This window comes from Halictus rubicundus, unplaced genomic scaffold (assembly GCF_050948215.1).
Source record: "Halictus rubicundus isolate RS-2024b unplaced genomic scaffold, iyHalRubi1_principal scaffold0215, whole genome shotgun sequence".
NCBI classification, from domain to species: Eukaryota; Metazoa; Arthropoda; class Insecta; order Hymenoptera; family Halictidae; genus Halictus; species Halictus rubicundus.
Window position 1 is genome coordinate 421049 of NW_027488756.1, and position 18132 is coordinate 439180.

At 49.6% G+C, this 18132-nt stretch overlaps 1 protein-coding gene across 1 annotated transcript; it reads right to left on the bottom strand.

Moving 5' to 3' along the window:
• Window positions 1-11428: 11428 nt before the first annotated feature.
• On the bottom strand, window positions 11429-16615 carry LOC143364035 (uncharacterized). The gene is made up of 4 exons (XM_076804553.1): window positions 13233-16615; window positions 12727-13007; window positions 11887-12675; window positions 11429-11787 (listed from the first exon to the last, which is right to left on the bottom strand). The coding sequence occupies exons 1-4, from the start codon at window positions 16613-16615 to the stop codon at window positions 11429-11431; spliced, it is 4812 nt and encodes a 1603-aa protein (XP_076660668.1).
• Window positions 16616-18132: the final 1517 nt, after the last annotated feature.

An 18132-nucleotide genomic window follows, 5' to 3' on the forward strand; every position in this document is an offset into this window, starting at 1 on the left:
TTTCCTTCTCTCTTCGACTCACCCATCCCTACCCTGACTACTCTACCTATATTCTGCCTGTTCCTATTCTTATTCCGATTTTTGCACCATTTCCTACTCTGTTATCTTTGGTTTACGCTTCCTTATATTACCTTTATATTTCTGCTCGCTTATCTCTCTTCTTTCTGAGCTTTTGAAGCCACGCTTCAACATTTGTATCTATCCTCCCACTCACTATGTCCTCCATCCTGATCCTTCCCTCCATTTCCCTGCATTCTCTTGTTAGATGCTCCAGATTGCCATACCTGTCCCCACACAGGTCGCATCCTCTTGCTTCGTCTCCCAGCCAGTATTTGTTCCAGTTTTCTGCATTTCCGCATCTTACTTGGGCTACTAACTTTTGACTTTCCCCTCTTCCCTCCTTACTTAGGTATTCTGGTAACTCTGCCACTCTTATAAACTTGTACCTTTTGTTATATTTTGACTGCTCTATCCTTGTATATTGTTCTTGCCGTTGTACCTCAATGTCTCTCTCCTTTAGCCTCTCCGCTACCTCCATCTCTAGCCTTATCATCTCTTCCACCCCTGCTTGGCTCCATCCGTTTCTCTTTAAGTATTCCTCCCTTTCTTTCCCGCTTTCGCCCTGAACTTTCCCCGATTCCTTTTCCTTCAGACATTCCTTGACTATCTTCCTCCCTGCTCTGTTTCTTACTCCTTCCGTGTATTTCCATGCCCTAATTCCTGCCTTTACTCTAAGCCTCGCCCTTTTTGTTTCTTCCAGTACCAAGTATCCTGGGGTACGCACGTCCAAACCAAGTGTCCACTTTATATATTTCAGCTGAATCCTTTCTACTTCTGTTCTCTCCTTAAAGCCCCATAGCTCTACCCCGTATAGGAGTACCCCCAGTACCAACGTATCAAAGAGAAACATTCTCATTTTAAAATCATTTTTAAATATCCTTTCGCCGATTCCCCATACTTGATTTAGGACCACGTTCGCTCTCTTTATCCTAAGTCACGTGACTAACCCGGGTCCTTAACTCCATAAAACCGAAAATGTTGAAGCGTGACGAAATGATATACAGTGACTCCCACTAATATTCGGACGCTTTTAAAAATCGCATAACTTTGTCAATATTGGGCGCTACTACTTGAATTTTTTTGAGAAGTTAGAACAATTGAATCGCTACATAAAAATTTTAAAGTGTACGTTTCAATTATACATGCTCTGAATGTTTCATCTAAATCGGTCAACGTTGCAATGAGCTACAAACGTTTAACGATGAAAGCTTAAGGGTCAGGGGATTTCGCCCTTATGTGATCAATTTGAAACATCCGTAGCTCATTGCAACGTTGACCGATTTTGATGGAATATTCAGAATACGTATAATTCATACAGACTACAAATCGTACTTTCTAAATTTTCAATGTACGTCCACGGAAAAAAGTTGGAAAATACAACTATTAGTATTTTCTCTGCAATTTCGGCCAATTGCAATTTTTGTAACAAATTTTTTTCACTTTATGTAGCAAACCAATTGTGCTAACTTCTTTAAAGAAATCCAAGACGTATGGTCAAATATTAACAAGGTTATACGATTTTCAAAAACGTCCGAATATTAGTGGGAGTCACTGTGTACACAGGCTCACAAAAGTATTATCCTTTAAAACAGAACAACTTTTTTTAAATTAGCTCAAACGACCTGATTTTTTTTTAGCAATTAGAAGAATTGGTTTTCTAAAGAATGTGCGAGAAAGATTTTGAAAAAATTGCAATTGGTGAGAATTACATGAGAAAATAAAAATGGCACTTTTTACAACTTTTTGACACATGCTGAAAATTTCGTCGAAATCGGTTAATATACACACGAGTTGTAAATAATTAAAAGCGCTGAAAATCGTAGTTTTTCATTCCGATGTGTGCCATTCTTATCTGCGTCAACCGATTTCGATGAAAGTTGAGGTACGTGTATAACCAACATAGATCTACAACACGCACATTTAAAATTTTCATTACAGGCTCAAATAAAAAAAGTTGTAGAAAGTGCCATATTTATTTTCTCGTGTAATTCTCACCAGTTGCAATTTTTTCAAAATCTTTTTTGCACATCATAAACCAATTCTTCTAATTGCTCGAAAAAAGACAGGACTTTTACTCTTTATACTGTTTTAAAGGGCGTTTGAATACTTCCATTGACTTTGATCGAAGGCTTCGCAATTTTGCGCTACAACATAACTCATAGCTGTGTTCGCCAATGTTGCGCTACAACATAACTCATAGCTGTGTTCGCCAATGTTGCGCTACAACATAACTCATAGCTGTGTTCGCCAATGTTGCGCTACAGCATAACTCATAGCTGTGTTCGCCAAACGTTATCGTTTCAATATTCACTCGCTACTATTATTACGGGACAGAGGCTGTAATATTGTCACAATAAGATATCAAAATATAGATTTTTGCCATCTCCGACCACCGCTGCGGTGCAAGGAGCGCAGAAAGAGCATGAGGCCCGCGCGTCTAGCTTAGCGTTACACAATCGGCTGGCCGTGCACGTGCGCGTACTATTCTGAGCCTGACCTAGGAGATATGCTACGTGTTTGACGCGTTTAGGATGGTCGAGAAAAATGAAACTTAAAGATAGTGCACGATAACGCAGCCGTTTGAACCAGCCTTTGGCCCGTACAACAATTTACATTTTCGAATCAGTATTGTCTCACGGATACGCTCTCGAGAAACGGTTTCCGGTTTCCCAAATTTTTCACTTGAATCAAGACATCGTTGTCTTCCATAAACAGTAAATTCTCGATATATGTCGCCAAGAGTTGCATGATAACAGTCGCGTATATATCCCCACTACCGCGGGGTATACCCCGTGAAGGGCCACGAAGCTCGAGGGGCCTCGGACGCCGAAGAGTAGAAACATAACTCAGGTATGTCTCCTGGACGATACACGTCACTGGCAAGACCCCTGTTGTTGACATATATCGAGAATTCACTGTACTTGGCTCCAGTTTATTACAATTGACATAAAATCCGCAGCTTAGTACCGTCGAAGTTAACTGGATCACAATATAAGGCGAGAAATTCGCTAACTAACAATTGTCCTTAATAACGCTGATCGTTTCTACGAAGGAAATCAATGAACCTCGCGTGTTAAAAATGTTATCGTCTCTTTAAGAGTGCCTGAATATTATGTGACCGTCTACCGGACTTGAAAAATTCAATTTTGTCCAGGAGAAACGGGTTTCCATATATGTCGCGGGCAAGACCCCCGTGTTGTTGACATAAATCGAGAGTTCGGTATTGTCGGAGGTTGAACGACTCTGTTTACCCGGATGATCCGGCGTGTCGTTGGCCAAGTTCTCGCGGCTCACGTGGTCGGTCGCGCGCAGGCTTGTCTCGAGCATCGAAAGTTCGAACTGTCGCTCTCGACGAGTCGCGTAATCGTGTCAGCGTATTATCGTGAAATGCTGCGAGCTAGACGAAACTTGATATTTCCTCGATTGAGCAACCCCGGCAGCTGTCATGCACCAGATACGCCGCGCCGGCACAGTAGCCGGCACAGTACCGGTGTGTATGAGTTGATCGTGTCTTACCTTTCTCGGTTCCCTTGGTTCATGATCCGAGCAATTTGGATCGTCCCTTTGCCTCGATCGTCCATTTCTTGAATTGTTGGCCATTCTCTCAGGCCCTTGTTGATTTTCCGGCACAGTGATATCAACGGACTTCTTGCTCGTTTTGGATCCCATTATTTCTGTAATCACGTAACAAAAAAGTATGCCTCGAGAAAATACGTTCAAGTTATAGTTAGTTTACTCCATGGACCCAAAACGTACCAACTTGCCCCACCGCGGGGGAAGCAATTTGAGAACGTAATATGATAAAATAACAATATTAACACTAGACTTTTCGGGACCTGTCAAACTGACGGAATCTAATATTTTCAATTTACGAACGTTGAGATTGTAAATATTTAACAAATTAATTTCTTTGGGTACATATTATTTTAAAAATGGGAATTTTTTTTAAATTAAAGCTGAAACTTTGTAGAATATGTGAATCGCGTATTAAAACCGATGATCGTCTCGTATATCGGCTGAAACCCACACGATCTCCTTCTTGTAGATATCGCGGGAAACAAAAGCCGTCCCGATGGAAAGAGTGCACCGCCTTTTGGAGCGGTTCACAGTGTGTTTGGGGACAATCGCCGAAGTCCCGGAGGAAGAAGATGGAGAAATAGACCACCGGACAGGTAGGAACAACTTTACTGATTGTATATCTATTGAATTCGTTTAAAAAGATACTACAGCGGTTAGGTGCTGCAGTGAAGTTTGCTGAATAACATTTATTGAAGTGGTACAATACCACCGACACCGACATACTCTCTACCGACATACGCTCACCCACGCGTTCTCTCTCTCTCTCTCTCTCTCTCTCTCTCCCTCTCTCTCTCTCTCTCTCTCTCTCTAGCCGCTCGCGTTCGGCAGTTTTTGCATCCCCACACATATGTTCATATAACATTTTTTTCTTACTTTTGCGTGTAGAACACGCTGGCAAAGTTTGGCCGGAAAAAACTAGGACACCCTGTAGGTGATAAGATTTAAAATTTAAATTTTAAAAGGATCTGAGGTCTACGTTCAACACTCGTCATAGTTTCTGTTTAGTTAATATTTTAACGTTTGTAAAAAGTTTACCGATTTTCATCTTGAAATCTTTTTTCAATTTGCAAATGTTGAAGTAGGTATGTAAATTCGGTGCATAACTGACACAAAAACAATATTATTTTATACTTAATTAAGCATTAAAAGTTTCTTAATTAAACATTATATTAAAATTAATATAAACGATTAAAAGTGCCATTAAGAGCGATTAATTGCCATTTTTCACGATTTTCGACTAAAAATCGCACTTTTAATCGTTTATAACTCGTAAACGAAGTAACCAATATCCATGAAATTTTCAGCATGAATATAATTTATACGAGTCAATAGAACACATTTTTTAAAGTTTCAATACAGGCTTAGATGAAAAAGCTGATAAAACCAACTTGTAACGAGTCCGTTTCCCGGCGGATCTCGTCACAACGGATTTCCTCGCGGCCGGATTTGGCTCGCCGTGCCAGGGTTCTCGCAGGATAACGCGAGGGTTACGGCGGGGTCGCGGACGGTCGGGCACGGGTGATTAACGACGCGAGTATTTCGAACGTTCGTCACTGTCCCGGCTTCGCGTTTCGGCGGTCGGCGGTCGCGGTTCGTGCCTCAGGTTACGGCGAGGTCGGGGCCGTACGCGGCGGCGTATCCGGACCAGGGTAGCTTCGGCGGGCGGAGAGCCCGTGCCCCAGGGCGGCCGGCGAGGGGCCGGCTGCGGGTGGTTCGCTCTCCGTGGGTGTGTGGGCGGGAGCGGAGGTACCGGGTTAATGGGAAAGTAAGGTACTCACTCTGGGTCCGGTCTCGATCGCTCGGCGGTCGGGTCGGCGCTTCGGGATGTCCGGTACGCTGCGGCGTGGCCGGTGCGGTGGTCGGCGGACACACGTCGGCGCACTCTCGTAACCGAGGATCGGTTTTCCCGGTACGCGGACTACGCGTGTTATTCTCCGGCGGCTTCGGTGTCGCGGCGGAGCGGTCTTCGGCAGGGTCTCGGCGGTTCGCGTTCGTTGCGGTTCGTACTCGTCGTCGCATACGTCCGTACTCACGCGTGGCGGAAAGCCAAAGAGGCCGTTTTCCGGCTCGTCTCTCTCGTCTTCTAGGCGAGGGGTGCGGTGCGGTGCGGTTCGCGGACGGGTTTTCCGGCGTCGCCCGGTATCCGGCGCGGCGGTACTTCGTCATGGCGGGTTCCGGTTCCCGCCAAGATCGGTTTGGGGGTGCGGGGATCGCAGGGGCGCTCGCGGGTGCCGGCGGATCTCGGCATCCGTCGGCCGTGTTCGGCTCGGAACAGGCCTGGCGCAGCCAGGTCTGTTACAAACTTTTACTATTTCTTTTGCGATTCCGACCAATTCAAATTTTTTTCAAAAATTTTTGACACCTCGTCTAATAAACTAATCCTTCTAACTTCTCAAAAACATTCAAGTCATTTGATCCAATTTTTAAAAAGTTATGCTGTTTCAAATAGTGTGTAATTAGTTTTGCTCTTTACTGTACATTAAATCAAGAGTTAGCCGACTATTTAGGTAAATGAAGATTATTAATGAAAAGTGACACATATTTAATTACAATATAATAAATAATTTAATGAAACCAAATAAAACTATATCTGAAAAATCAATAACATAAAAACAAATAAACATAAAATAAAAACATAAAAGACCCGATGAAACTTAAACTATCTCCCCTCCCCCTCCTTTCACACACACATTTACACCTATGACCCCCCTTCCCTAACCAATGGGCTCCTCTTCCGGTCGCTCCCCGTTCACCCCTGTCCTTCATTTGTCCCATCCCTCCATTCTTCCACCCTCCTCATCCACTTCTCCCCCCCCCCCATCATCCAACACCTTCCACATCCTCTCTAGCCATCCTCGTTCCTCATCCATCCTCAGACATTCTTCCCACACATGCTCCCATGTCTCACTCGCCCATCCACACATTCTACATTCTCTCTCCTCTTCATTCAACCAATATCTCCCCTCCCTCATGCCATTTCCTAACCTAAACCTTGCCAACCTCTGCCACCTACTCTCCTCCCATCCTTTCTTCAAATACCCCGGCGAACCCTCCCCCACTTTACCATTCCATACCATCTATTGTATCTCGAGTTCCTCATCCTCTCCCGCCTTTCCACCCTCTGCCTTTCCTTCTCCCTTTTTACCAGCTCCCCACTTATCTCCTCTCTCTTCTCTTCTATCATTTCCTCCACCTCCTGTACTGTCCAGCCCCTCTCCTCAAAAAAGTCTCGTCTCTCCTTCTCCCACCCTTCTCCTACTACCCCGTCCTATCCCTCCCCCTCATCTCTCCCAGCACAATCACGCTAATTCCCCTCCTTTGCCCCCTCTTAACTTCTTTTCATATCCCCATGCCCTTAACCCCGCCCTTCCCCTCAATAGCTCTCTCTGCAGTTCTTTTCTAACCATGTACCCTGGTGTACACCTTTCTACACCTAACACCCACTTCAGGTACCTCTCCTGCATCCTTTCCATACCCTCCCTTTCCTTCCACCCCCATATTTCCACTCCATAGCTCATCACCGGCCATACTAATTTGTCGAAAAGCCAAATCCTCCTACCTCAGTCCTTTCCAAATCTCCTCTTCCGTATTCCCCACACATGTCCCATCACTGTCGCTCCCTTCCTTATCCTTTCTGCCACTTGCTCTTCCTGACCACCATCCCTCTTTATTACATAACCTAGGTATCTATACTGACTGACTTCCTCTAGTACCTTACCTCTCCACCTCCACGTTACCTTCTTCCACCATCCCCCTCCCCTCCTACACCTCATCATCTTTGACTTTTCTGCATTAAGCTGTAGTCTCTTCTTATCCAAATAACGCTCTAGCACCCCTATCATCCCTGTCATCCCTTCCTCCTCCTCCGCCAGCATCGCTATATCATCCGTGCACGCTAATGTGTATATTCTCCTTCCTCCCACTTTTACCCCTTTCCAGTACCTCGTCTATGTCCGCCAATAATAACATGAACAGCATAGGGCTCAGCGGGCACCCCTGCCTCACTCCTCTTGCTGTCCAAAACATTTCCCCTTCCTCGTCCCCTACTCACACCTTGCCTCTCGTTTCCCTTAGAATCTCCTCACATCTCCCTACCAATCCTTCCCTCACCCCCTTTTTTCTCATCTCCCCCACCAATATATCCCTGTCCACTGAATCAAACGCCGCTTTCAAATCCACAAACATCACAACCAACCTACTCTGCTTCCTCCTCACCTGCCTATTCACTATATGATTGAGCACAAATACGTTATCCACACATCCCAATCCTTTCCTGAAGCCCGTCTGGCTATCTGGCAGTATCCCCTTCCCCTCCACTTCTTTTCTTATCCTCTCCGCCAAAACCGCTGCATATACCTTGTACGCCGTTTGTGTTGACGTTACCCCTCTGTAATCTCCCACCTTTCTACTTTCCCTTTTCTTTGGTATTGGTATTACTACACCCTCCGTCCAGTCATCCGGCCATCCTTCCCCCCTCCATACCTTATTGCACACCCTCCACAGCCACTCCTCCACTTCTTCCCCTCCATATTTCCACACCTCGTTCGGTATCCCATCCCCCCTGCCGCTTTTCCCTCTTTCAAACCTTTTACTACCCTGCTGATCTCTCCCCTTTCTATTTCCTCTTCTTCATCCTCCTCTCTCCTTTTTGTCTCTCCCTTCCTCACCCTCCACTCTACACCCCCCACCCCTCAATAGCTGCATAAAATGTTTATCCCACTCTTCCATCCTTATTCTCTCATCCACCCGTGACCCTCTCCTCCTTTCCTTCCTTATCAGCTGCCATATCTGCCTTTCCGTTTTTATCCCCTCTACCTCTCTTTCCGATTTTTCCCTCTCCTTTTGTTCACGCGAATGGAACAATTAAGTAATTATAGAATTGAGAATGTACTAGTTATTGTTGGACGCCGAATCCGTAATAAAGATTACTTTATTTCAAGTGGCCTACTCGCTTTGCCGCACTTACGAATACAAGAGACGATGTTCACGAAAGAATATTGGAGACAATGTTCGAGAAAGAAGGCTGGATACAAGAGAGAGAGACGGCCATGCGGCTGCGCTATTTATTGACTGACGAGCTGGTAAAAAACGACTTCCTTGTCGAAAGATCTAGATCGTCCGTCAGCCAATAATTAGATCGATCGGCAGGATGCGCGGCCGTCAGTTATCGCAATTGGTCGCGGCACAGCGCTCGCCACTGGTACGCGCGGCGGCTGCTGTTTTGGCGCGCGTCTTGAACAGTTTAGATTTTCGGAAAGTCAACGAGGTTTCCAAGAAAGACGCGTACCCGCTCCCGATTATGTCAAGCATTCTCGATAAATTACGAGCCGCGCGATACATTTCCACCCTCGATTTGAGCCAGGCGTACTTCCAGATCCCGCTCGAAAACGCAAGTAAACCGATTACCGCATTTACCGTTCCGGGTAAAGGGTTATTCCAATTCAAAAGGATGCCGTACGGGCTCACGGGAGCTCCCGCGACGTTTCAACGGTTATTAGATCGACTTATCGGTCCGGAAATGGAGCCGAATGCATTCGCGTATTTGGCCGATATTATTATCGCGACCACGACCTTCGAAGATCATCTCGCGTGGCTCGCGAAGATTTTCGAACGGATTAAATCCGCGGGATTGCTCGTAAACCCGGAAAAATGCGAATTTTGTCGGGAAGGGGTACGTTATCTCGGGTTCGTGGTGAGTAGGGAGGGGTTGAAAGTCGACGTCGAAAAGGTCGCGCCGGTCCTGTCCTTTCCCGCCCCGCGGAATATACGACAACTGCGGCGATTTCTCGGCATGGCTTCCTGGTATCGAAGATTCATCCCGGACTTCGCTACAGTCGCGGAGCCGCTAAACATCCTGCTTCGGAAAGGACAGGCGTGGAGATGGGAAAACGGCCAACAATCCGCCTTCGAAAAAGTTCGAGAATTAATCGCGACTGCCCCGACCCTTGCTTGCCCACATTTCGATATTCCGTTCGTCCTCCAGACCGATGCGAGCACCGTAGGGCTGGGGGCCGTCCTGGCCCAGGAAATCGAGGGGGTGGAAAGGGTTATCGCGTTCGCGAGCCGAGCTTTAACCGAGGCCGAGCGAAAATACTCCGCTACCGAATTGGAATGCCTCGCGATCGTCTGGGCCGTACAGAAGTTCCGTCCATACTTAGAAGGTTACCACTTCACGGTAATTACCGACCACCATAGTCTACGTTGGTTGCGGACCCTGAAGAATCCTTCGGGGAGGCTGGCGCGCTGGGCATTACAATTGTTGGAGTACGATTTCGCGATCGCGTATCGACAGGGCGCACTAAAACACGTGCCGGATGCACTTTCGCGCATGTACGAGGTCGTGACTGAAGGGGAAGGGGAATTACCGATCGTCGCCGCGGCTAAAGTGGGATGGTACGAAGAAAAATTTCGCGCGGTAGAGGGCGACCCGAAGGGGCACCCCGGGTGGGCGATCCGAGAGGGGCAACTATATTACCGAAGAAACGATCCCTTGATCACCGAAATGCTCGGAAGCGATCTCGACGAGTGGAAGCTCGTAATACCCGAGGACCGCGTTACCGAAATTTTGCGAGAGGCTCACGACGAGGAGCAAGCGGGTCACTTGGGAGTCGAGAAAACTTACTGTGGTGTATTTAGGATCAGGTTAGGTGGCCTGCCGCGACATGCGAGTATAATGTGATATTTATTGAAATTAACACAAGTTACTTATAAAAGGTATTTTCACCTGCCGGCCATGTGGTCTCGGCCTTGCCCGAATAGCGACTAATTACGCACACACAATACGTGCGCGACTAGCGTGCGCAGTCGAGACCACATGGCCGGCAGGTGAAAGTACCTTTTATAAGTAACTTGTGTTAATTTCAATAAATATCACATTATACTCGCACGTCGCGGCAGGCCACCTAACCTGATCCTAAATACACCACAATGGCGACGAGGATGCACGAGATAATCACGGATCAACGTGTTCAAAATTAGTCAGGTTAGAAATCTGCCACGTGGGCGTGGCAGCAAGGTGTCGCGTAATACAGCGAGAACGCGAGTAGGAAGGTGCTCGCACGAGTAAAGAAAGTGTATTTTGTATCACTTTAAAGCATAAGTGTTAATGCCGAATAAAGGAACCTTAAGCTGGGTGCAAACGCTAAACAAGAAACAGTTGTTAAGTGAACTGCAAGAACGTAACGTTCAAGTTGAGGAAGGTGAAAATTTCAATACGTTACGAGAAAAATTACGAGAATTGATCAGAAAGAAAATTGGAATTAGTAAAGAATTTGTTTTGGATCTTCGTTGGGTTCCGTAACGTTGGAACCTTTAACTTACGATCGCGAAATGTTTGAGAAATAAAGTCGGAATTTGTGGGAGAGCTAATCGATTTATTCGTGTTATCACTGCGGTTCTCGGAAAAGAGAGCGAGGGCTCGACGGATTGCCGTGTATATTGACGGGGCTCTCTCCCCTCGCCGCGCACCCCGAACTACTCGGTCCGCCCGAAGTGTGCGGGGAGAGAGAGAGACGAACCGCGACGACGGCCGAGTCCTCAATACAAACAAAGTTCGGCAGTCGCTAATTTGCCGTGTGTGCGTGCGGACGGACAGCGGCACCGACCAGCTGATTGCTCGAACATACCGCCCGCCTCGTTGTCGGGTCGGCAACGAAATAGTACAATGGTTTTCGGATGTTATACAGAGAAGTGAACAGAGTGAACAGAGTGAACGAAGTGAGCTACAGATATTTACAATCATTTACAATATGTACAATGTGCGTCTAAACACCGCCCGCCGTGAAGGGAGTCACGTTTCCTCGCCGGTGGAATGCTCGGAGGAAATGAGCGGTACAAGGCGCTGGATGGCTCTGGTGGTAGTACGGGTTGCGGTCTTCACGACAGCCACACGCACTCGTCCGTCGGATCCCCGATGCACCTCGACGACTCGTCCGAGAGGCCATTTCGTAGGCGGCGCGAGATCGTCCTTCAGGAGCACGACCGCTCCGACGGCAAGATTCTCCCGTGCCCTTTGCCATTTCGGAAGAGTCTGCAGCTGGCTCAGGTATTCGGTACGCCACCGCTGCCAGAAACCTTCCAGAAGTCTGGATACAAGGTTCCATCTCCGTCGGCCTGCGTCGTACGTGATTTCGTCACCCGGTTCTGGAACTGCGCACAAAGAGCAAGCGTTAACCAGATGGTTTGGCGTGAGGAAGGGAGGATCATTTGGATCGTCGGACAAGGCGGAGAGGGGTCGAGAGTTCATACAAGCTTCCACTTGACACAGCAAGGTGGAAAGCTCCTCGAAGGTGAGCTGTTGTTCCCCTATTGTGCGTCGTAGATGCCTCTTCGCGGATTTCACGGCCGCTTCCCACAGACCGCCGAAATGAGGAGAATACGGCGGTATGAACCTCCATTCCGTTCCGTCGGCGGCCAGCAATTCCGCCGTTTCCTTGTAAAAGGTCGATGCAGCGTTGAACATGCGCTTCAGAAGCTGATCGGCACCTCTGAACGTCGTAGCGTTGTCACTCAGCATCTGGTGACATCTTCCGCGTCTAGCTACGAAGCGTTTGAAAGCTGCGATGAAGGAGGCAGAGGACAAATCGGACACGACATCTAAGTGGACCGCCTTCGTGCACAGGCACACGAAAACGACGACGTATCCCTTGGTGGTCCGCTGTCCCCTTGCTCTCGTCATGAGCATCGGAATCGGACCAGCATAATCGACTCCGCTGACCGAGAATGCCCTTGCTGGTTGCACTCGCTGGGCAGGCAGCATTCCCATTTGCTGGTTGCTGGTGCGCCCTTGGAGCCGAGTGCAGGTAACGCAGCCTTTTACGACCCGTTTCACCAGCGTCTTGTCTCGCGGAATCCAGTGGCGGAGCCTGAGCGTCGCCCGCGTCAAGTTCACTCCCCCATGGAGCGTCCGAAGGTGAGCTGACCGGATCAGCAATGGTGCCAACGGAGACTGTCGGTCGACGATCACAGGATGTCTCTGGTCGAATGAAACTGCTGCGTGGTCCAGTCGTCCTCCCACTCGTAAGACACCTTGACGATCTATAATCGGCCGAAGAGAAACAAGGGTCGAGGTCGATTTGATTATCTTACCCTTCTCCATTTCCGCGAGTTCGTCGCCAAAGTCGTCAGCTTGGCTCATTCGGTGGACGCTCACCCACGCCTCGTCGATCTCAGTGGCTGTCAGGAACCCGTGCTGCGGTGTACCGATGGATCGAGCGTTGTTTGCGAATCGTCGCATATACGCGGTCACTCGGACCAGCCTCAACGCTGACGAGAATCGGAGAGGGTCCCAGGGCGATTCGAAGACGGCTCGCAGACTGGGATGGTCGCCGGACTTCGTCTTCCTTGCCATCGTCGTCGTCACCGTCACTCTGCGCTCCGGAGCCTCGCTCTCGTCGACGTCACATGCGCCAGGCCAATCCTCCTGAGGCCCTGACAACCACGAGGGACCGCTCCACCAGAGGTCATCGTCGACCAGTACCTGCGCTGAAATCCCACGCGTGGCAAGGTCCGCAGGATTTTCGTCTGTCCTCGCGTGTCGCCACTCAACGTCCGGTAGCAGGCGCTGGATCTCGGCCACCCTATGCGCCACGAACGGTTTCCACCTGGAAGCATGAGACCTCACCCAGGCTAGGACGACCGATGCATCGGTCCACGCATGCATAGTCACGCTGTGAGGCCGCATCGAATCTCCTACTGCTCTCAGCAATCGGGCCAGCAGTAGAGCACCGCACAGCTCCAGCCTAGGAATGCTCTGTGGTTTGGTTGGAGCGACCTTGGTCTTCGCCATCAGTAAGTGCGTCTCGGCCCTTGCACCGGTAACTGGCACCCTTATGAAGACGGCTGCGGAGTATGCCCTTTCTGACGCGTCGCTGAATCCGTGCAGCTCTATATTGTCGCTGGTCGCCGCACGATAGCCAATCCATCTCGGAACTGTGATTCGATCGGTCCTCTCCATCTCGAATCGAATTTGCTTCCATCGCTCGGAAAACAGCTCGGACAGCGGCTCGTCCCACAACAATCCGGACAACCAGAGGTCCTGCAGCAGGATCTTCGCAGCAATGCTGATCGGAGACAGCCACCCCAGTGGATCGAAAAGCCTGGCCGTCTCAGACAAAACCGATCGTTTGGTCCATGGTTGACCTGATGTGGCAGTCCTGAGCTTCGGAGCCGCAAGAGACAGAGTGTCGTTCACCGTGCTCCATTTGAGTCCCAGCGCTCCTGCCTCTTGGTGACCCTGCAACAATTGAATGAGACCGGAGCTCGACGACAAATAATTGGTCGCCCACTTATCCAGCGGGAATCCGCCCGCCGTCAGGATGTCCGTGAGTTGACGTCGAGCCTCCTCGGTGTCGTCGATGTCATCTCCTCCGGCCAGAATGTCATCGACATACGAATTCGCTCGGAGAATCGCTGCACCCCGCGGAAATCGAGCCTTCTCGTCGTCGGCAAGTTGATGCAGTACTCTCGAGGCGAGGTACGGAGCCGACGTCGTGCCGTAGGTCACCGTCGTCAAACGGAAGTCCCGTACTTCCTCGCTTGGATCGTTCCTCCAGACGATCCTCTGCCAGTCTCTGTCCTCTGGGTGCACCTTGATCTGGCGAAACATTTTTACAATGTCCGTCGAAAAGGCATGCCGATGGAATCGCCACCTCGTTATTACGGCCCAGAGGTCAGTTTGGAGCTTCGGTCCGGCGGCCAGGTAATCGTTAATGGCACTGCCTCTGCCTGAAACGTAGGAACCATTAAAAACTACTCTTATTTTGTTTCCGGAAGGTTTTTCCCGCCACACGGCGTGATGCGGAAGGTAATTCTCCCCCCCGCCAGTCGAGTGCCGCGAGACGAACTCCATGTGCCCGAGCCGTTCGTACTCCTCCAGAAATTCGGAGTATTTCTGTCGGAGCGTCTCGTCCCTTTCTCGTCTCCTTTCGGACGATAAGAGCAAGCGCACTGCAGCCGATCGCGGAACTCCGACATCGGTGCCTGGGGTGGCAACGAACGGTAAGCGCACAACGTAGCGTCCATCCTGATCTCTGCGGTGCGTATCCTTGAAGTACTTTTCGCATGCTTCGTCCTGAGGCGTGCTTATTGCACTAGTTGGTACTTCTTCCAGCTCCCAGAACCTCTGCCAATCGTCTCGGAGGTCTCGTGCAGGCTGAACCAGCAAGGATCGCACCCGAGGTCCAGCGCTGTGGTCCGTTGTGGATGAGGTTGTGCCCATCGGCGCCCAGCCGAAGGGCGTTCGAACAATTGGAGGAGTGCCCATTGGTCCGATTCGATTCTCGAGGAGGAGGTGACCACACGCATCTGCCCCGAGAAGTAATTCCACCCTGTTCGGAGAGCGGAAGTCCTCGTCGGCTAACGGAAGTCCGTGGAGGTGAGTCCACTTCTCGTCGTTAATTTCTACCGCTGGAGTCGGAGCGGTAATTTTTCGCGTCACCAGCGCGTTTAACGCGAGTCGGAACTTGGAGTCGCGACTAGACGCGAGTAACACGGACACTTCGTGACGTACCGTGCCCACGTTTATCTCCTGGTATCCGGTCAAATGAACCTCCACGTTCCGGCGCGGAAGACGTAACGCTTGCACGACATCGTCCGTCACGAATGACATTTCGGACCCGGGGTCGAGTAACGCGCGAGCGGAGACACTGCGACCGTTCGGGGACTTCAACTGGACGCGCGCGGTGGCCAGTAAAACAACGCGATTCGACCTGAACGTGTTCACCGAACTTGTGCTTGGCTGCGCGGGAGCTTCGCTCTTCCGGAACGCCTCGTGAAGCGAGGTGTGGTGATGACCGCCGCACACCATACACCGGTAGGAAGACGTGCACGCCGCGAGCAAGTGGGTTCCCGAGAAACACGAAACGCACAGTTTATTTCGGTACACAAATTCCTTGCGTTCCGACGCGCTAAAGGTTTTGAACTGACCGCAGTGCCCTAGCTGGTGATTGTCCGAACACAGCGGGCACTTCCGAACGTTGCTGGCCTTCGCGGATGGCCCTTTGGTCATTTGCACGGTCATGGCCGTCCTTTGTTCGGGTTTTCGCGTCTCCTCTCGCTTGGTCGGTGTTGACGAACACATCGGCTCTTGGGTCGAGGCCAAGGCATGGATGCGTGATTCGAGGAAATCTCGAATCTCCACGAAGGACGGCATGATCGTCGGGTCCGGGAACATCTTCTCCCAGTCCAGGCGCGTCGTCGAGTCCAGCTTCCTGACGAGGAGTGTCACGAACCAGTCGTCCCATGTGTCGACTGGTTTTTTAAGCGCGGCCAGAGCATCTCGAGCTTGGCAGAACTCGTCGAGGACTCTGGTCAATTCCTCCGTCGAAGCTCGTTTCACTGCCGGGCAGTCCAAAAGTCTTCCGAGGTGAGCGGTGGTCAGAACACGGATGCCTCCATAACGACGTTCGAGTGCCGCCCACGCCGTCGAATAGTTCGCATCCGTCAGGGATGTACGCGCGATAACCTTCGCAGCCGCACCGGTGAGGCTCGCCTTCAAATATTGTAGGCGTTGGACGTCCTGCAATCGTTTCGAATTGTGGATCGTAGCGCGAAACGAATCGCGAAACTCCTCCCACCGTAGGAGATCGCCCGAAAATTTCTCGATGGTCAGAGTCGGCAATCTGGGTCCGGCGTTGCACTCGTGAGACTCGGCTTCAGCCGGAATTGCTGAGGCGACGGGCTTCAGATTTTCTAGCCTCTCCACCAATTCAGAGGAGTTCTGGATGTAGGCTTCCTCGACTTCGTCGTATAGGCCTCTCTTCCTGTAGTTACTGGCGGCGTAATCTGGCATCGGTCTCATAGCGTTATGATTTGCGGTGAAGTTGCGCCAGTAACTCTCCAGCAACTCGATTCTTTTCTGCAATACGACCGCGGAGAGTTTCGCTGCCCCCAATTTGTCGGTATTGATGATGCAGTTCTTGATGCGGCCAGCGATCTCCTCCTGAGCGACCACTACATCGCTGAACGTTTGCGGCATTGTTTCGGCAGTTAAAATTCAAACAAAACGTAAAAACAAACTGATCGAGACGCGAAAGACAAAGGACTTTACGCGTATCGCGGTAAACACCTTGCCTCGGTCGGTTCGAGAGCGGTTGGTGTCCCGGTGGAAGGTCACGGAATTTTCGAATCCGTAACGGTTCGCCACGCGGTCTAAGTACCGTTTTTCGAGAACGGTCTCACGAATTCTGTTCGAAGAATTCACTTGCTCCTTTCCTTTCAGGTGCTTCCTGATTGTCTGCGACGGAGCCTCGGAAGATGCTCGATGCACTCGCGGATCACTCGAGGAGACAACGGAAGCGCACAACAGAACTCGCGGTGATGCACAGAATTCTTCGTAATTCTGCGGTGGATCGAGTGGAATAGAGAAATCGGCACACTCTATTCCCGGGTTTCGGCACCAAATGTTTTGGATCTTCGTTGGGTTCCGTAACGTTGGAACCTTTAACTTACGATCGCGAAATGTTTGAGAAATAAAGTCGGAATTTGTGGGAGAGCTAATCGATTTATTCGTGTTATCACTGCGGTTCTCGGAAAAGAGAGCGAGGGCTCGACGGATTGCCGTGTATATTGACGGGGCTCTCTCCCCTCGCCGCGCACCCCGAACTACTCGGTCCGCCCGAAGTGTGCGGGGAGAGAGAGAGACGAACCGCGACGACGGCCGAGTCCTCAATACAAACAAAGTTCGGCAGTCGCTAATTTGCCGTGTGTGCGTGCGGACGGACAGCGGCACCGACCAGCTGATTGCTCGAACAGAATTGAGTGCTAAAAGTACGCTAGAGGAAAGTGAAATGACTGACGGTATAAAAGTAGAATTCCGCCTGCATAAGAACAATTAGAACAGTTATTCATAGCACGCGACACAAAGCCTGAAAAGAAGGCGGCGCAGTTGTTGGTGCGTGTGGACACGGAAGCGTTCAAGCTCATCAAACAGCTGGTCGCTCCGGCTAAAATAAACACAAAAAGTTATGATCAAATAGTTGAGATCATGAACGAGCACTTAAATTCAAAACCGTCCGAAGTTATGGAACGATTCAATTTTAATCAAGCCAAGCAAGCTGAAACGGACACGGTAGCGGAATTTGCAGCGAGATCGAAAAAATTAGCACTAAACTGCAACTTTAAAGAAATCGAAGTCGCACTAAGGGATCAGTTCGTATGTGGCTTAAGAGATCACGAAACAAAAGTTGAGCTATTCAAGAAAAGTTCACTGACGTTTAACGAAGCCTACAAAGAAGCAACGTCACATGAATCAGCAGAGAAAAACGCAACGAGTTCTCTTAACACGGGAAAACCTTGTGGATCAAAGAAGGAAGAAATATTTGCTATGAGCAATGCAAATAAAAAGCATTGGCGAAAACAATACTCGGAGAATCCGCAGCCTCCAAAAAACTACCAATACGGCAAGGGTAAAATGACGTGTTACTGTTGTGGTAAACCAAATCACACAGCGAACGTATGCAGATTCAAGGAATATACGTGTCACGGCTGTAAGAA